Source organism: Vulpes vulpes, chromosome 9, assembly GCF_048418805.1.
Source record: "Vulpes vulpes isolate BD-2025 chromosome 9, VulVul3, whole genome shotgun sequence".
In the NCBI taxonomy this organism is placed as follows: Eukaryota; Metazoa; Chordata; class Mammalia; order Carnivora; family Canidae; genus Vulpes; species Vulpes vulpes.
The window spans coordinates 57,999,724-58,019,984 of NC_132788.1; the positions used below are offsets into that span (position 1 = coordinate 57,999,724).

The following is a 20,261-nucleotide window of genomic DNA, read 5'->3' on the forward strand; positions in this document are numbered from 1 at the left end:
TCCCTGAGCTTGGGAAGATGTGTCTGTGAATTCTGTTACCAGCACGACCAGAGGGGGTGGGCTAGAGCGCAGCCTTCATTCTTTCCTCTGTCCCAGAATCCTGAGGTCCTCCAGGGTGGGACCACCCAAACCCACAGGCACTGCTCCTGGCATGCTTGACTCATCAAGACATTTTCTGGGCTCAGCAGTTAATTCTAGTCTCATGGAGATTGCTGGGCAAAGCTCTCAGGTAGAAATGGTCCATTTGCCCCGGAGGTGCCAGATAGCTCCCAGCCCTGATTGGTTTCCTTTGTCCGTAGTAGACCCCAGAACCATCCCCAGTATTCATTTCATTTGGGTTTCATTTCTTTCGTTGTCAGCATCTCCTGGATGTCTTCCCTCAACTGCTGATTCTCCCATCAAACTTCCCTCGAGGCCTTTTTCCCTGTGCACAAATAAACTCACATTAAAAATAAACCTTAGCACTGTTCCCTTAGGAATTGGTGGAGCACTCAGAAATACTCTGTGAGGTACACATTTTTTTTAATACGGAAAAATGTACATCACATAAAATTTCTCATTTTAACTATTTTAGAGTGTATTTCAATGGCAGTAAGTACATTCACAGTGCTGTGCAGCCATCTCCACAATCTAGTTCCAGGGCTTTTTCATCACTCTGAAAGGAAATCCCATGTCTGTAAGCAGATGCTCCCCATTTCCTCTCCCCTACAGTCCCTGGCAACCACTAACATGCTGTTTGCCTCTGCATTTGCCTGCCCCAGATAGTTCATATAAATGGGATCATGCAGTATGTGGCCTTTTGTATCTTACTTCTTTGACTCACCATAATGCTTTCAAAGCTCAACCATGTTGTAATATACATCAGTACCTCCTGTTTTTACTGGAGTGAAACTCACATAATATAAAATAAATCTTTTTAATATATATAATTAAAAAAAAAATAATATATATAATTTAGTGGCAGTTAGTGCTATTTAGTGTCGTGCTACCATCACTTCTATCAAGTTCCACAAACTTTTCATCACCCCAAAAGAAAACCCTATGCCCATTCAGCAGTCACTTTCTCTTTTCCCCTAGCCCAGCCTTGGCAACCACCAATCTGTTTTTCATCTTTTTTGATTTGCCTATTCTGGACATCTCATATAAATGGAACCGTGTAATATGTGGCCTTTTGTGTTTGGCTTTTTTCACATTGGATGTTTTCAAGGGTCATAACATGTTTAGCACATCTCAGAATTTCCTTTGTGTGGCTGAATAATAATTTATTATATGGATATTCCAGTTTTTTTCTAATCCATTCATTTGCTTATGGACATTAGGTTTTCTCCACTATTTGGCAATTGTGAACAATACTGCTATGACCATTCTTATAGAAGTTTTTGTCTGCATACCTGTTTTCAATTCTTTTGGATCTATTGCAAAAGTGGAATTACCTGGTCATATGGTAATTCTATGTTTAACTTATAGAAGGACTTTCAAAATGTTTTCTGCAATGGCTATACCATTTTATAGTCCCACCTATATAATATGTGAGACTTCTAAGTTCTCCACGTTCTTGAACTACATTTGATATTTTCCAGTTTTTAAATTCTAGCCATTCTAGGACTATAAAGTAATATCTCACTGTGGCTTTGAATGGCATTTTCCTAATAACTAATGATTTCAAGCATCTTCATGTGCCTTCTTAGTATATCTTCTTTATAGAAATGTGTCTTTGCCCATTTTTTGATTGTCCATTACTTACTGAGTTGCCAGAGTTGTTTGTATATTATAGATACTAGATCCTTATCAGATATATGATTTGCAAATTTTTTTCCTATCCTGCAGGTGGGGTGTTTTTTCATTCTCTTGAGAGTATCCTTTGATATATGGAAGTTTTAAATTTTTATGAAGTCTAATTTTTCTTTTTTTTTCCTTGTAATTTGGGTTTCATGCCTAAGAAACTATCTTGTACCTATATTGCCTTCTAAGAGTTTTATAGTTATAGCTCTTATATTTAGGTCTTTGATCCATTTTCAGTTGGTTTTTGTATATGGTGTAAGATCAGGATCCAACTGCATTATTTCTCATGTGATACCCAGTTGTTCCACCTCTATTTCTTGAGACTATTCTTTCATCATTGAATGGTCTTGGCACCCTTGTTAAAGTTAACCATTGATATATGAGTTTATTTTTGGACTTGTAATTCTATTCTATTGAATTGTATGTCTTTTGTTATGCCAGTGCCACAGTGTTTTGATTTTTGTAGTAAAGTGTTGAAATTGGAAAGTTTGACTCTTTCAACTTTGTTCTTTTCTCAAGATTACTTGGTAATTTGGGGTCCCATGCAAATCTGTATGATTTTTAAAATCAAATATTCTGTTTTTGCAAAAAAAAGACTGATGAAATTTTGATATGGACTGCACTGAATATATAGATCACTGTGGGGCATTTTGCCATAAACAAGATTAAGTCTTCCAATCCATGAATACCAGCAACAAATGACCTGAAATGCTGTATGAACAGCAACAACAATTTTTAAAAAAGCAATAAACAAAAGGAAATGATGTCATCTACAATAGCATCAAAAAGAATAAAATACTTTGGGATAAATTTTACCAAGGAGGTGTCAGACTTGTACACTAAAACCTACAAAATATTGTTGAGATAAATTAAAGAAGACTGAGATAAATGGAAAGACATCCCATGTTCATGAGGTACAACTGATTTCTGGGTGTCAATCTTGTATCCTGCAATTTCCTTCTGCATGTTTCTAGGAATTTGTTTTTTCAACTAAACTATCTCACTTGTAGGTATACAATTGTTCATATACTTCTCTTATGATATTTTTAAAAATTTCTGTAAAATCAGTAGTAATGTCTCCATTTTTTGATTTTAGGAATTTGAATTTTCCTTTATTTCTGAGTCAGTCTTAATGTTTTCTCAATTTTGTCGATCTTTTCAAAGAACTAACTTTTGGATTTGGTGCTTTCTATTGTTTTTCTGTTCTCCATTCTATTTTTCTCTCTTCTGATCTTTATTATTTCCTCCCTTCTGCTAGCTGTAACTTTAATTTGCTCTTCTTTTTCTAGTTCCTAAGGTGGAAATTATGGTTACAGATTTGAGATCTTTCTTCTCTTTTAATGTGGATATTTATAACTATAAATTTCTTCCTGTGATGGTTTCACTTTATCCCATAGGTTGTTGCTGTTGTTGTTGTTGTTGTTGTTGTTGTTGTTGGCATATTACTCCTTGGTTAGAAATTGTAAGTGAGAAATTATTTTAACACCTGAAGATAAAACTACAACAGAAGATTCCATAGGTTCTAGATTTTGAGACATTCAGGGAAGAGTTTTCTCTAAAATATATCCTTTCCATGACATGGCAACATCATTCTCCTTTAAAAAGTTACTGGACAAAAAAATAAAATAAAAAATAAAAATAAAAAAATAAAAAGTTATTGAACAGACATCATTTCCACCATCACCTATATAAACAATTTGTGTATAATTCATAAATTTTAACTGTTGTAACTGAATCTACAAATTCTACCAAAACTACAGTTTTGCAGATTCTCTGGATATCTATTGCAAGAGTGAGCGTGATAATTTTTCAGTGAGATGACTATTGCTATCAAAAGCTGCTGGATTTGTAAACACTTTATCAAACACATCATGAAAACTGGTAGCTTCTAAAACCCAATATATGAAGACTGAATTTGAATCTGAAATAATTATGCAGTCAAATTTATCTTTGTTCTTTCTTTCTTTCTTTCTTTCTTTTTTTTTTTTTAAAGATTTTATTTATTCATGAGAGACAGAGAGGGAGAGAGGCTCAGAGACACAGGCAGAGGGAGAAGCAGGCTCCATGCAGGATCATGCCCTGGGCTGAAGGCAGTGCCAAACCGCTGAGCCACCCGGGCTGCCCTATCCTTGGTTCTTTCTTATAAAGTTCAAAAGTTCCACCAACCCTAGAGTGAAATATATTGATGTCATTGCTCTATTAGTTTCATCTTCTCTTACATCTCCCTTTCCCATATTCTTAAAGATTCTGCCCATAAATTCTGCCCCAAATCCTTTTTTATAAGAATTTTGTAGAAGCTTTTTCTCTGGAGTGCACTATACAATCCAGGTGTCACTGTTGTCATGAATGATTGTATTTTCAAAGTCAGAAATAAGCAAAATTTTCATGGTTCCAAAAGCAAACTTGAGTTACCAGTATATTGTGTTCCTGTGGGGATGATTCTTTGAGCACTCGGAATTAAACTGACTTAGTATTTCCAAGTCAATTAGTTATACTTCAGAAGAGAGCTTATCTTAAACAGTCATGACAATCTTCAGTTTTAAACACCAGCTAGTTTGTAACCAACAGTATTCCTACTCTATATACAGGGAACAAAGTTTTCCAGTTTGGAGTAAAGAAATGGAGACTTTCTAACTCCAGCATTATTATGGTGGAACACCTGATAGAAAACCTGCTGGGTCCACCTTGAATGTAGGTACAATCACCTAGTTGGGGGTCATCCCCTGTGAGAAGCACGAAAGCATGGATGAAAATGGGAGCACCAGCCTGGGCCAGATCCCCAGGGCTCCTCACTGACCCAGGTCAGATGTCAGCAGCCATCCTGGCTTCTGTGGCTGCTCCCTTGGACTCTGCCCTCTGACCTCATTCCCATGCCTTATCCCATAAGTTCTGATATATTGTGTTTTTGTTTTCACACCTTCAACTTTTTCTAATATCCCTTGTGATTTCTTCTCTATCCATTGGTTGTTTAAAGGTGTATTGTTTAATTTGCACCTATCTGAGAATTTTCCAAATTTCCTTCTGCCATTCATTTCTAGTTTTATCCTGTTGTCAGAGAAGATATTCTCTAAGATTCCAGTCTTTTAATATTTATTGAGACTTGTTTTGTGGCCTATCATATCTTTACCAGAGAATGGTCTTGTGCACTCAGAAAGAATGTGTATTCTGCTATTGTTGAGTGGAGTGTTCTGTTAGGTCTAGTTGGTTTATAGTGTTGTTCAAATTCTCTCCTTTCTTTATTGATATTCTGTGTAGTTATTCTCGCCCTGATTAAATGTAAGGTAATGAAGTCTCCCAACTTTTATTGTAGAACTGTTTCTTTTTTTATTCCTGTAAGTTTTTGCTTTATATGTTTTGGGTCTCTGTTGTTAGGTGTGTATATGTCTATAATTGTCATATCTTCTTGAGGTATCAGCCTTTCTCCCAATATATAATGCTCTTTTTTGTATCTTGTAAAAATTTTAAAAGTCTATTGTCTCTGATATCAATATAACCACCTCTGCTGTCTTTTGGTTACTATTTACGTGGAATATCTTTTTCCATCATTTGACTTTCAACCTAGTTGTGTATTTGGATCTAAAGATCCAAAGGAAGCCTCTTGTAGACAACATATAGTTGGATCTTTTCTTTCTTTTTTTTTTTTTTTTTTTGGATCTTTTCTTTTTGTTTTTTAAAATCCCTTCTGTCAATCTCTACCCTTTTGTTGAATTTAGTCCATTTTCATTTAGTGTAATTCCTGATACGGAAGGACTTGATTCTGTCATTTTACTATCAATTTTTTTTCTATCCATTTTTTAAAAGATTTTATTTATTTATTCATGAGACACACACACACACACAGAGAGAGAGAGAGAGAGAGAGAGAGAGAGAGAGAGAGGCAGAGACACAGGCAGAGGGAGAATCAGGCTCCATGCAAGGAGCCTGATGTGGAACTCGATCCTGGGTCTCCAGGATCACACCCTGGGCTGCAGGCAGCACTAAACCACTGCGCCACCGGGGCTGCCCTACTATCCATTTTCTATACATCATATCTTTTTTTGTTCTTCAGTTCCTCTGTTATTACCTTCTTTTGTGTTGGATTGACTTTTTTTGTAGCATGCCATTTTTATTCCCTTCTCATTTTCTTTATCCCTATTTTTAGTCATTTTTTTAGTGGTTATCCTGATATAATAGATTGAATAATGTCTTTTCAAAATTTATGTTCATGTAGAACTTCAGAATATGATCATATTTGGAAGTGGGGTCATTGCAGATATAATTAAATTAAAATAAGGTCACATTAGCTTAGGGTTGGGCCCAATCCAATGAAGAGAAAACAGACACATACAAAGTGGGAAGAAGGCCTTGTGATGACTGAGGCAGAGGTTAGAATGGTACATCTATAAACCAAGCAATGCTGAAGATTCTTGACAACCACCAGAAACTAGGGAGAGGCAAGGAAAGATTCTTTTCTAGAAATTCTTCTGTCTGGGGTACTACTTAAGTTCCTGCAGTAGCTACCCAAACTGTGTTCCTTCAAGCTGGGACCAGTGTTTCTTGGGGTCACCTTAGTAGGAAATGAGCAGAGAGATGTTGCCTCTACTCATAGATTGATCATAATGGGAGGCAGCCTGACAACATTAGAAATATGCTTCAGAGTTCAGGTCCTGGTTCTGCCACTTCCTTGTGGTGTCATGTGAGGAAGATAATTTCTCTGCACCTTGGATTCCTCATCTGTAGGATGGGCAACTTGTCCTGGTTTGCCTGAGACTTTCCTGGATTTAGCACTAAAAGTCCCACAGCCCAGAAAACCCTACTCATTTGTGAGGTGGAGATAATACTACCTACCACAGGGTGGTTGTGAGAAATAGAAAGAAGATACAGGAAGGCACCCGAGACATGGTTATGTTCCAAAGTGCAAGAAGGGTCTTTGAAGACTAGGAATGATGCACCAAATAGCTATCATTTTGACATGTAGACTTACTTTCCATGGAGCATCTGAAAGCAGAACCTGGAGAGTTTTCTATTAGTTCTCCTTGACCATTTTTGCCAGCTATCCCTCTGGAAACATCGCCATGTGTCAGATCCCCACGTGCTGCAGAGGGAGAACCATCACCTACCTCTTTAATGACACACCCAACTTCTTTCTGGCTCTGTTCAATGCTGAAGGACAGGGCTATGTTTACTACAACCTGAAGGCCCGGTGAGTGGCTTGGGGGAATCCTAGCCCCATGGAAGTGTTTCTGATGGTGACAAAGGGAGGCACTGAGGTAGTAGTCCATGGGAAAAGGAGAGTCCACCAGTGTCCAGAGGTCTAGGAAGACAGTGAGGCAAGGCTAAAGTAGGGCCTGCAGGGATGTAGGTATTTTGAGGGCTGACCTTCGCTTGCTAGATGTATGTCACAGTAAAAGAGAAGGGCAAATCCCCCCATCCCACTCCACTTGTACCCCCAGAGCCCTAAGATCTGGATTGTTGGCTGGATTCATGGAAAAATTACTTAGTGGATAAGAGTGTTTTATACCAGCAGTAAGTGAAGGAGAGGCTATGAGTACCACTTTGTGGGGGCTTTTAAGAGAGGCACATATTCTTGTCAGCCAAAAGTCAGTTTCATAAGGAACTTATGAAACTTATCAGTTTTCAGAGGGAATAACTTACTCTTGTGTTATAGATGTTCCCATTCCCATTTTGGCACCTGAGATCTTGTATGTGCAGACTTTTGGGCATATGCTCCATTTCTTCCCTCTTGGGTTTGACCTGAGCCTCCATTATCTCTGTCAAACATGCCCTTTCTGACTGACATTCTTGTAGCATCAACAGATGAAGAGGCCTCAGACCATATAGGCAGAGGAAGTGAGGCTGCCCTCTGGACTTCATGGTACCTCTAACCTATGACAGAGCCTCAGAACCCTGCCTGCCTGTTGTCTGTAGTGAGTTGGACTTCCTTCAGGGGCCTGGCATCAACTTCTGACCTTTGTATCTCTCCTAGTTGCCCCTACGTCTTGGTCTTGGATGAGGAAGGTGGGACTGCCAATGACTCCAAGGGCTACGTAGTCCACAAATGGAGCTGGACTTCCAAGACGGAGACTTTGCTCTCCCTGGAGTATAAGGTGGGCATGGACAGCATAGGTGGGGTGGCCTCAGCAGCTTTCCTTGGGCTTCCCAGCAGTAAGAGTCAAGAGGGCTACCTGTAAGACAACTGCCTTGCCCTTGGGAGCTGTATAGTCTCATTTAGAGTGAGTGGTGGTTGGGAGCTTACTGAAGTAAACTTTTCACCAGCCTACAGCAACTGTTGGGTGTGGTACTGACCTTTCCTAGTAATGTATGTCCCATTTTATTTTTATTGTTAATATTACTACATTTTAATGGTTAAAATGCCTTTCATTTTATGAAGGAACTATTATAGTAGTTGATAGCTTTATTTTTAATGTCTATACATGGCAATAAGAAAAGTTAGCAATTCTATATTGGTCTTCCCAGTTTGTTTTTATAACTTTACTATGTCATGAAATAAAAAACCTGCACATCACAGGTAGCTGACAAACTCTTTTTTATTATTCATTTGATTGTTCAGTCACTCATTAAAGATTTATTAAGTAATAAATTAGTGTGGAATTACTAAAATTAAATAATGGTGATAAATTGAATTTATTAATAAAGTAGCTAAATGTGTTCGTTATTTAATTTAAGGCAGAGTTTCTCATTCTTGGCAGAAATTAAATTTTGGGATAGATAATTCTTTGGATAATAACTATGCATTGTAGGATACTTGGCAACATCGCATCAGATGCCAGTGGTATCCTCTCCCCAGGTGTGACAACCAAAAATATCCCCAAACATTGTCAGATGTCCCTGGGGGAAATAGTTGCTCTTGACTGAGAATCAATGATCTAGGGGGTAGAAAAATAAATAAAGCCCCTCAAGGAATCCCAAAGTCCAGGAGAGTAATAAGGACACAAGATACAGAAGAATAAGAGCAATGAGAGAGGGACAAGCCCATATGGTTGGGATTCAGAGAAAGATCACAGAACACAGAATCTATTCAAGGTGGCCTGCTATTAAGAGCCTAAGGGTAAGGGTTATGGATGCTCTTGGAGTGTGTGGCAGGTACCTTACCCTTAATTGTCTGTCTCTTGCTATTCCTGTTCTTCCTCTGCATTGGCTGCTGGATTCTCATCCTTATATCCTAATTCCTATAGGTCACACCTCTGCTCAGAAACATTCAATCCCTTGAACATATTTTACCCTTCCCATCCCTTTGGCCTGAAATGTGCCCCTTCCTCTCTCTGTCAATCCAAATTTCCTCTCTTTTGCAGCCCTGCTCATACTTCTTCTCTATCATGGCATTGCAATCCACATCCATTTCTCTTTTCTCACAGTACCCACAGTCTGGGTTAGTAATCAGTCATATTCTTATTGCATATCATAATCTTATGGAACCTTAAAAATACAGATACCCAAGCACAGCCCCGGAGAGATTCTGATTCAGGTGGTCTGTTATGAGTACTAGATATCTGTAGTTTTCACATGTACTCCTGATTCTTGGCCAGGTCAGAGATCATCAGTTTAGGAGTGTATTGAGCTATTGTCTTAATATTAAGCTTTTTGTAGATGTTTGAAAAGTTTATAGTCCATGAAGATTATAAATTTGTTGCAGACAGGCACCGTATGTTATGTAACAGTGTGACCAAGTGGACAGAGAACTGGAATGAAAACCTGAGAAGCCTTGTTTAATGCCAGCTAGCCAGACTCTGACTATTAAGTTTTGGGAAAATCACTCAGCTTCTCTGAGTCTTGGTTGTCTGGTCAATACAAAGTGGCTCACCAGATCAGCCCTGCCTCACACTGCTTTTGCAGGAACTAAATAAAATAATTGGGGGGAGGGAGTTGCTTTGACAACACTAAATTGTTTTGACAATATAGTTCGGTTCATTGTTCTATCCCCTGGAGCTGCATACAGAATTTCACAACAGCTGCCAGTGCAGTCAAGAGTGGCCTGGAAGACAACAGGAGCATGTGTGCATATGATTCATGTAACTAGAAGAGGGAAGGGAGAGGATTCCAGGAAGAAGGAATAGCACCTATAAATGCTTGGAGTTGGGACTCAGTGCGGTATCTTTAAAAGTTCATAGGTGCAACTTGTGAAAGAAAGGAGGCAGGAGGTATATATGCTGTGGGGTGGAGGTAAGAGGTATTGTATGTCAGGCGGAGGAACTTGCTTATCGTTTTGTAGGCTGCAGTGGCCAGTTTATTTTCGCCCAGATATTTACATTTCCAGTGTTTTTCATTCCTCTCTGAATATCCAAGTTTTCCTCCAGTATCATTTCTTTTCAGTAAAGAAATTCCTTTAGCATTTCTTGAAGTGCAGATCTGCTGACAACAAATTCTGTTTGCTTTATTGTTAAAATTTTTTTAAATTTATTTTTATTTTTTTATTGGCATTCAATTTGCCAACATAGAGCATAACACCCAGTGCTCATCCCACCAAGTGCCTCCCTCAGTGCCCATTACCCAGTTAAAAATGTTTTTATGAAAGGATATCTTTGCTGGGTATGGAATTCTGGGTTTACTGGGTTTTTTCCTTCTAGCAATTTAAAGATACTCTTCCACTGTGTATGTCCTCCAAAGTTAATGATGAGAAGTATGTAGTTATCAAGTCATTGTTTATTTTTCTAGCTGTTTTCAAGATTTCATCTTTAATCTGATTAGTTTGACTATGATGTGTCTGGATGTGGTTGTCTTTGTTCTGTTGGGGGTTTACTGAACTTCTTGAATTTGTACACTCATGTCCTTCACCAAATTTGGGAAGTCTTCTGTTATTATTTTAGGGGAAAAAATGTGCTCAACCTTTCTCTTTTTCTCTTGAGACTCCAATTACATGTATTTTAGAACTTTTAATATTGTCCCAAAGGTCTCTGAGACTCTATTGTTTCTTTTTTTAAATTTTAGAGGGAGAGAGAACATGAGCAGCCTGAGGGGCAGAGGGAGAGAGAGAGAGAATCTTTTTTTTTTTTAATGATACTTTGTGTGGACATTCAAATTGACAATGCCTTTTTTTTTTTTTACAAGATTTATTTATTAAAGAGAAGGAGAGAAAGAAAGTGTGAATGGGGGGAGGGGCAAAGTGAGAGGGAGAAAGTGAGAATCTCAAGCAGACTCCCCACTGAGGGTAAATCTCTTCATGGGGTTTGACCTCATGACCTTGAGATCATGATCTGAGTGGAAATCAAGAGTTGGTGCTTAACTGACAGAGCCACTCAGGTGCCCCTAGAGAGAATCTTAAGCAGACTCAATGCTCAGCTTGGCACCCCACATAGGTCTCGATCTCACAATCCTGGGATCATGACCTGAGCCAAAATCAAGAGTTGGATGTTTAACTGACTAACCTACTCAGGCACCCCAACTCCGTTCTTTTTTGTTGTTCATTTTCTTCTCAGATTGGATGATTTCTTTTTTTTTTTTAATTTTTTATTTATTTATGATAGAGAGAGAGAGAGAGAGAGAGAGGGGCAGAGACACAGGCAGAGGGAGAAGCAGGCTCCATGCACCGGGAGCCCGATGTGGGATTCGATCCCGGTCTCCAGGATCGCGCCCTGGGCCGAAGGCAGGCGCCAAACCGCTGCGCCACCCAGGGATCCCCAGATTGGATGATTTCTATGGATCTAACTCTCAGGTTCACTGACTATTATGATATCTTCATTCTGCTATTATGCTAATCCTGTGAATTTTTTAAGTTTCCCATATATATTTTCAAGTCTAGAATTTCCATTTAGTTCTTTTTTTTACATTTCCTATTTCTGTGCTGAGATTGTCTGTTTTTTCATTTATTACTATGTTTTCCTTGACTTCATTGAGTACAGTTAAATTAGCTGCTTTAGAGTTATTGTCTGATAATTTCAACATCTGGGACATACCACACAGGATTGGTTATCTGTTACCTTAAGAACGGCTCACACTTCATTGGTTCTTTACATGATGGATAACTTGAGATTATTGACATTATGTGTGTTATCTGTGGATCTGTGGACTGTAGAATCTGAATTTTGATGTATTTCTCTGAAGAGTGTTAACATTTTTTGTTTTAGCAGGCAGAGAACTTGATTAGACTCACACCACAAACTTTGTCTTACCTGCAATGGGCAGGAACTCACATCTCAGTTTTTCTGTTTCCCTAGCAGTAAGCTGTCCTGAGTCTCCCCTGCTCATCCATGGCTCAGGGATTAGCCAGGGATATGGATGGCCTATTCACAAAATTTGGGTCTCTATTTCTTTGGTGCTGTCTCTTCTGGAATTTTATCCTTACTTTTCTGTGATTGTAGTTTCCTTTGTAGTTCAGTCCTTTGGTTTTCTGGGTCAGGAAGATGGTGGTGTTTTGGCCATGACTGTGGCTTGCCTTCATGCCAAAACTATAAAGTAGAAATTCATCCCATGCTGGCCCTTTCTTTTAAGTTTTGACTCTTCAAAATTTGCCTGCTTTTGTTTATTCTTCAGAGCCTTTGGTTTGTTGTTTTATTGTATTTGTGCCAAGGTCTGTAGGAGGGTCAACCTAGTAGGAACTGACTCAGCTATGCTGGAAGTACAACCAGCTGGTTAGTTTCTAAGTTGAGGGCTGGCATGCTTGGTCCAGCATGTGTATAGAAAGTTGACTAGAAAGGGAAAGATCAGTGGATGGGCTAGTACAAAGACTAGTTATGGGGGTAACTAGCCAGATCTGACATGATGAAGGGGTTCAGCAATATTTTTTAAAGGAGCCATTTCAGGAGAAGAATTCAGTGGCATTCAAGCATCAGCTGTAGGGAATAAATGAGAAGAGAGGGAAGTATAGATGACTCCATAATGGAGTATATATCTGGGTGGAAAACAAGTTTCTGAGAGGGTCAGAGATCAGTATGTTTTAGATGTGTTGATTGGGCTTGGTGGCTTTTGTGACATAATCCTCTCTTAGGATGAGAGATTAGGGATGATGCATATATGTGATGGGCTGGCTCATGAATTCTCAAGAAGATGAGTAGTGAATGAGCTTGTAGAGCACCCACATTTGGAGCACTGGGGAGAGGAAGAGAAACCACCCAGGGAACAGGAATAATAAAACACAGTTATACTGTGCTAAGCCCTGTGCATATTTTACCCCGTGAGATCTGCTCAGTGCCATAGGAAAAAAACTTCTGTTACTGTCCCCAGGCTCAGAGAAGCTAACCAACTTCCCTAAAATTGCTCCACTGGTAAGTAGCAACACTGGGATTTGAACCTTGCCCAACTGTAGCACTTGAGCTCTCAACCATAGCTCTATACTACACCCACCAGGAGAAGAACAGGAGAGGGAGGGTAGGGTTTTTTCTTAAGTGGGAGTGATCAACAAGTATGAAGATGTCAAAAGACTTGGTAAAAAGACAGCCATGGATCAAATATTTTCTGGGTGTTGGAAACCACTAGCATCCAGACTGAAGAGTATGAGAAAGAATTGAATTTAGACCTTGGGGCCAATAAGTGGAATAGCAGAAGCAATGGAAGGAGTGAAATGAAGAGTATTTCCTTAGTTCAGAGGAGTCCTGAGATACACATAGGTCAGAGACATGAAGGGTGGAAGAAAGCATCACCACACAGCAAGTAGGGCTGCAGACTCCTAGGCCCTTGTGTAGGGCTACTATGCATACATAACTCTCTGCACATGTGAACCATTCAGGGACCTCAGAGGATTGTGCTTCCACACCCTGACTATATCTGCTCATGTGTGTTATGGACCTTTGTGGCTTGTGAAGCCACTTCCATAATCTTTATCTCATTTGAACCTGATACTAGACTTTGAACTATTTACTATTGAGGAATTTGAGCTTCAGAGAAGCTGGCTTGCTTAATAGAGGCTGAACTGGAACTTACTTCTAGAACACAGAATTCTCAGGACTGAGTTGCTGAGTTGCTGTAAAGGCAGCTCCCTGTTCCTATCTGCAATCCCACCCCCTTTGGAAGTGATTTTTTTTTTAAAGCTCCTTTGGCTCCTCCTTAGGAGAAGAGTAGTGACATATTTCGTGATTGTGGGGAGGGTACTGAGCATATGTGGCTCAGCCCCTGCTGGGTTCCTTTTGTCATCTGCCCACCCATGCACAGAAGGGTGCATTCTGGTATCTCCTGCCATGTTGTCAGCTCCCCAAGGCATCTCTGCATGCTCTAGAGCAAGGCTCATGGTCAGGCCTGTTGCCTGGGTGGACATATCTGATTCATAGTGTATACTTATGAGCCAAGCTACATCTCCATCCAGCTCTACTGGAACCAAAGCTGATTTGCCTCCAGACTCCTGTGTCTCTTTCATATTGGTTCTAAGCTTCCGCTGGAAAGGGAAGGGGCAGGAATAGGAAGGCATCTGTTACTTTTTCTGCCAGTCCCCCAAAGAGAGACTGGAATCCTTTCTTTTCTATGAAAGCTAAATTCCAACATAAGGACCTTACAGCTTTCTTAGCTGCAAGCCAGGTTTTGTGCTTTGTGGTGATGGTAATAGGGGGAGGGTGGATAATAGAAGCAGAGATCCCCTAAGCACTGTTTCTTCATCTGCAGGTGAATGAGCAAATGAAGCTGATGGTGCTGGCCCAGGACTCCATCACAGTCACCTTTACTTCCCTAAATGAAACAATAACACTCTCTGTATCAGCCAACAACTGTCCCCATGGGGTAGCACATGATAAACGGGTAAGCCAAAGCAGACCAGGTCCCCAGGCCTGACCCCAGGCGTCTCAGTGTGGGTTGCCATTCTATATTTCAGTGTGTGTGCTCCTCCTACCTCTCCACCCCCTGTCCCATGCAGGGCCCTCCCTCTTTCTCTGACTAATGAACTCCTAATCACCTTCTCTGTGAAACATCCGTCTGTTAGGAATCTTTCAGTTGTGATAGTATCCAAAACAGATTAGCTTAAGCATGAAGAGAAACTGTATTGGCTCAGTAAACTGAGAAGTCTATCAGTAGGCAGCTTTAGGCATGGCTGGATCCAGGCCCTCAAATGATTCCATCAGATATTCCCATCTCTTGGCTCTTCTTTCCTCTTTGTTGCCTTCATTCTCAGAGAGTTTCTCTCTTTATGGTGACAAGATGGTCATAAGCATCTCTGGACTCATTATTCTACCAGCTTTGCTCTTCCTAGGAGAAAGAGGGCTTCTCTTTCCTTAGCGATCAAGGAAAAGTGCCAACCCCAACATTGCCACCTCTCCCTGAATTGAACCCCATGGCCAGGAGCACATGTTGCTCTCACAGCCCAGGCTTGAGTATCATGTTCATCCTGAGAGCCAAAGGGCATGATCAGCCCCAGGTACACTGCCCTGTTGAAGGATGAGACAGGAACATCATGGTGCTGTTACCAAAAGAGTGAGAGGTGTTACTGGAAAGAATAACTACCAAGGTGTGTTGATGACCCTCTCCACTACCCCCTTTCCCATCCCAAGGAGAGTCTGCCTCTCCCTTTGCTTGGCTTTCCCAGCTATGACTCATCTCTATTGTAGCAGTCCTTTACTTATAAACCTATCTTCTCTACCAGACTGAGAATTCCCTGTGAGGCCTATTGACATTTCCCCAGGGCTATAGCATGGGACTGCTTAAAATTAAGTGCTTACTAAATATTTGTTGGGTGGGTAAGAAAACAGTGGAGACTAGAAGCCAAGTTCTTCTATTTTCTGGGTCTTTATGGGTCCTCCTGTGTCCCTGGTCCCGAGTCAACATCATGGAGAGAGATGGGGAGGATGAGGGGCACACATCCCCAATCCCTGAGGGATTATATTTATATTTATATATTCATATTTATATTTATATTTATATTTATATTTATATTTATGTTTATAGCCTAGTGGAGAACACTTGACATACACCATGAGAGTGAGGTAACCAAGGGTTCATTGATGGAACAGGCTACTTGCTTTGCAGGTCGGGTGCTTTGCTGGGATTGGTTCATTGGGGAAGACTCCTTGGAACTTCCTGGGACTCTACCTCCTAGTTTCCATGGGCCCAGTCCCAGCTTATACCTATCAGCCTAGAGGAATTATTAATAGCATCCTCTTTCACTCTCAAAAGTGTCCTGGTTTGGATGCTAATTATATGATCATCCAGAGGGCAGTTCCCCCTCCCTGTGTTCCTATCTGGAGCTGAGCAAGGCTCTGGTACTGCAGGGGTACTTGCCACCAACATGCCACAGGCTCATAGACTCACAGAGCTGATAGAACCCATTCGGAGCAGCCAGCCCAACATTCTCACTTTACATCGGGGACACGGAGGCAGGCATTTGTTAGGGACCCATGCTCTATGAACAAGATAGAGAACACCTGTGTTTCTCTTGGAAGAGAGCATTCCATCTGTTTTCCCACCACCTTTTTATTTCAGCAGCATTTCAACTTCATTAATTCATTAAGTAATTCAATAAACATTTGTTAACACTTACAGTGTGCCAAGTTGGCTTCTGGGGATGTAGAAATGGAAGAAATCTCATTCCCTCTAGTTCTAAAATACCTTCCATCTAATGGAAGGGGAAACAGCATCAACATCAATTGTAATCCAGCTGGACTGGTGCAGTGTGTAGGGGAGAGAGGCACCATGGGAGCCCCTGGGGGACCAGGAGAGAATGTTTGTTAAAGGAGCATTGGAGCATCCAGGAAACTCAGATACTTGTGACTTCAAGCTGCACTGATTATTTCAAAGAGCAAAAGAACCCTGGGTTTGACTCCATGTGGGCTAAGATGATGATCATGCTTACTGATGAGTCCACCCTGCCCATTTGGTTCCATGCTATTACTCTGAAAATTGCTGTTATGTGACTAAGTACACAGGATGTATGAAGTCATATACCTATATTTCTTAAAAACCTTTTTAGACTGTGTAAAAAAATGTGAGCTTATTTTTCCTACCAAAGGCAAGAGATATTAGACAATTGTTCTTTCCCATAAAATTGTAGTAATGCTTAGTTTTCCTGACAGCCTCTTATCTGGTAAACACTGGAGTCTGGTTCACAGCTAAGAACCAGGATGTAAGCAATTAAAGACCCCCATGAACAGCCAAAAGAGGTCACTCTATGTCCATGCACCAAACATGCCCTTTGGGCTGAGGAAAGCCCCTCAGTAATTCAAGTCTTATTTTATCTTACCTGAATGCAATCTTGGAATAAGGAGAAGTCCAGAGCTGTGCTGCCCAATATGGTAGTCACACATCACAAACAGCTACTGAGAACTTGCAATGTGACAAGTCCAAATGGAGATCGGCCACAAGAGAAAATATGCATTGTGTTTCAAAAACTTAGCATGAAGAGAAAATGTAAAATTTCTCATGAATGGTTTGATTGCATGTTAAAATAATCATTTAAAAATATATGTTGGGGGATCCCTGGGTGGCACAGCAGTTTAACGCCTGCCTTTGGCCCAGGGCGCGATCATGGAGACCCAGGATCGAATCCCACGTCGGGCTCCCGGTGCATGGAGCCTGCTTCTCCCTCTGCCTGTATCTCTGCCTCTCTCTCTCTCACTGTGTGCCTATCATAAATAAATTAAAAATATATATATATATATATATGTTGGGTTAGATAAATCTGTTACCAGAATTAATTTCACCTTTAAGAGCTTTTTTAAAATGTGGCTATAGAAATGTTTACAACCACATGTGTAGCTTGCATTTTCTTTATACTGGGCCGTGTGGATCTTGAAGATGGCATATTTATCAGGGAAGCTCACAGAGGGAGTTTGCCAGTGTGGTAGAAAGCTGGAAAGTTATTTGAAAGGACATCATAACCCAAAAAGCATAGCTGTCTCGGGGACACTTAGCAAAGGGCTAAGCAGATCAGTATATTAAAACAGCTTCTGGAAACAGTGCTGGGTTCTAGTCAGTAGTTATTGATGTTGACCCAGAAGACTGACTTGCCACAGAAGCGTCAAGGTCATCAACCCTTCTGTTTGAGAACACAGATTTCAGACTAGATAAACAACAGCAAATGAGGAAATATGGGTTTTATTGTAGGAAACACAATTTCCAAATGTTGGTTTTAGCTGCCAGGTTAAGCATCTTGAAATATTTGTACATGAGATCTTGAGACTCAGAAAATTGTCTCCTCTCTGATTCTTGGACTGTCAGAGCTGCAAGGGGCCCCTGAGAAGACTTGCTAATGTGCAGGCCGGCCAAGACTAGGAAGAAGACATAGAGCCTTGGGCCAGCCCCTTCCCTTCTAGTCCTCAGTGTCCCCATCTGTAGAGGGATATGTAAGGGCCTGCCCAGCTTCCACACAATCTGTTCAACTTTTTCCTATGTCTGTGTGTTTGGGGCTGGTTATCATTCATCAGCAAAATCCATGGCAGTCTAGAAAAGCTGAGGGTGGGAAGTAGGGTGGCCTCCTCCTGCTAAGTTCCTGTCAGTGACAAGCTTGTTAAATGGCTTCCCCAGACTCCCATCACCTTGGAAGGAGCCACCTATCAGAGCGACATGCAGAACGGCAGTCCTAGCTTTTACAGCCCTGAGGCCAGGCTCCTCACTAAATATTTCTATCAAGGCAGCACTTTGAAAGTGAGGCAACACCTCAATTTAAAAGCTTTATTAGCCCACAGTGCCACTTCAAATCCTTTTTGGAAGCAGGCTGAGTATAAATTACAAATAAATAAATAAAATTAGCCTAGAAGCAGCAGCTGTGGCCTAAACCCAGAAGGATAGTTGAGGCTTTGCTATTAACTGAGGCATCCTTTATGGAAGTCCTGCCTACAGGGTAAAGTAGGACACATAGACTGACCATCATTCTTCCGAAAATCTGCCCACTGTCCATCCCATTCTCTCTACCTGAGGCTTCAATTCCACAGAAAATTGTTCCACAACTTCTCTGTGTTAAGTGGGAGATGTAGAAAGCAAAGATCCTGCCTTCTTGGGGCCAACCAAGTTTATGGGCAAAGGAGGTAAAACATGGTCAGGTCCAGGGTGGAAAGGACAGGCACGGGCCAAAGCTCGGATTTAGCATGGGGAGCATTGCTCCCAGCTGAGGAAATCAGCAAAGGCCTCCTGGAGGAAAGGTCAGGCTCTGACTGCCTTGGACTTTAAAATCTGAGCCTAGGTCTGTATGCCATTGAACTGCTCCAGCAGAGGTAGAGGTTGAATCCCACAGAAACCTTGCCATCCTGTGAGGGCCTCAGAGCCAGAATGGCCTTTCAGCATGGCTCTGAATTGAGGCAGGAGGCCTGGGCCTTTGATCCCAACAGGGACCAGTCAATCTATGTAACCTTGGCTATGAACAGTTTCTCATCTGAGATATTCTGGCAGCTGTAGGGAGCACGGGGGCAACGGGGGATGCATATAGAGGGGGCCTAACAGCAGAGATCCCAAAGAGGCCTTTGTCTATCTAGCTATTCATAATGCAGCAAGCATTAATTGAGCGGCTTCTGCATGACAGGTGCTTGGACACCAAAGAGATCAAGACTTGGCCCCTGCCCTCTAAGAGCTTACGGTCCTGCAGGCAAGATAGTCTCAGATGCATCCAGTTACTTCATAAAGGGTTAACTCTGACTTCAGGCTACATGGAGAGCAAGGAACAGTTCTGCCCAGTAGAGTCAGGGAAACCCTCCAACGAGGTTTTGAGTCAACTTTGAGTCAAGTTGGGCTGATGTGCAGGAATTCACTGAGCAGAGGGCAAGAGAGAGGCATGTCACGGCAGAGGGGACAGCACGGCCGCCAGCTAGAGCAAGGCCTAGCTGTTGGTGGGCTGGGCCCGTGGCTCCTGGCAGGGAGGCAACAATGCTCTCCTCCTTGGCCTCTCCCCAGCTGCTGGCCCGCATGGACGACAAGATAGCTAAGATGAACCGAGCTCTGGCAGAGATGAGGAAGCGATTTCAAAAGACAGTGTCACAGTTTATGAATTCTGTCTTGCTGACAGCAGGTAAGGGGCAAAAAGATGGGTGATGCCTATTTGATAACTTCCTAAATCCTGGGTCACCTACAAGGCACCTCTGAGGACAGCTCTTTGCCACCCAGGGAGGTGGGCAGGCAGGGCAATTTCCTCATTGGTAGATGGAGTGATGAGGCCCAGGCCGCTGAAGTAAAGATACTCACTCAGGGCCATGTCAGGAGTAGTGGTGGCCTTCACAGCCTTCAGTTTCTGAGCACCGCCCCGTGTGTCCTCAGTGTCTCCAGTGGTTGTTTTATTTCTCCTGGGCCTCCCATCGTCATTCTGCGACTTTCTGACCCACTCCTACAGCTGGTTCACCTTTCAGTTCTGTCTCCCATATAGTCCGTCATCCATTTGCAGACCCTGTTCCTCTCTGTGGACAACCTTGATAGAAGGGAAAAAAGCAGCCAGCTCACCAGGCTGTCCCTGTTAGGCCACAAGGGCTCCCCCCAGGGCCAGCATGGTGACCTCAGGACCCCTCTCAAATCTAGGCTGTCTCGCTGAGGAGCCTGGGGACAAAGGAACAGTGACTTCCATTCCATGCCACCCCCTGGCTGGTTACCGGGGGGCAGGGGGGGTTGCTGTGCTCCAAGGAGTTTCTCCTCATTCCTAAAGATTCAATTAA

General features: G+C 41.6%; 1 protein-coding gene and 1 pseudogene across 1 annotated transcript in view; one reads left to right on the top strand and one right to left on the bottom strand.

Moving 5' to 3' along the window:
* The window catches only part of C9H3orf20 (chromosome 9 C3orf20 homolog), a 69,024-nt gene that overhangs the window by 20,217 nt on the left and 28,546 nt on the right, over positions 1-20,261 (top strand). Inside the window, exons 7-10 of the mRNA XM_026016981.2 lie at positions 6,815-6,964; positions 7,748-7,868; positions 14,308-14,439; positions 19,513-19,627. Of these exons, the coding sequence (XP_025872766.1) occupies positions 6,815-6,964; positions 7,748-7,868; positions 14,308-14,439; positions 19,513-19,627 (518 nt within the window). The remainder of the gene's footprint in view (positions 1-6,814; positions 6,965-7,747; positions 7,869-14,307; positions 14,440-19,512; positions 19,628-20,261) is intronic.
* On the bottom strand, positions 3,225-4,169 carry LOC112933743 (pyridoxal phosphate phosphatase PHOSPHO2-like; annotated as a pseudogene).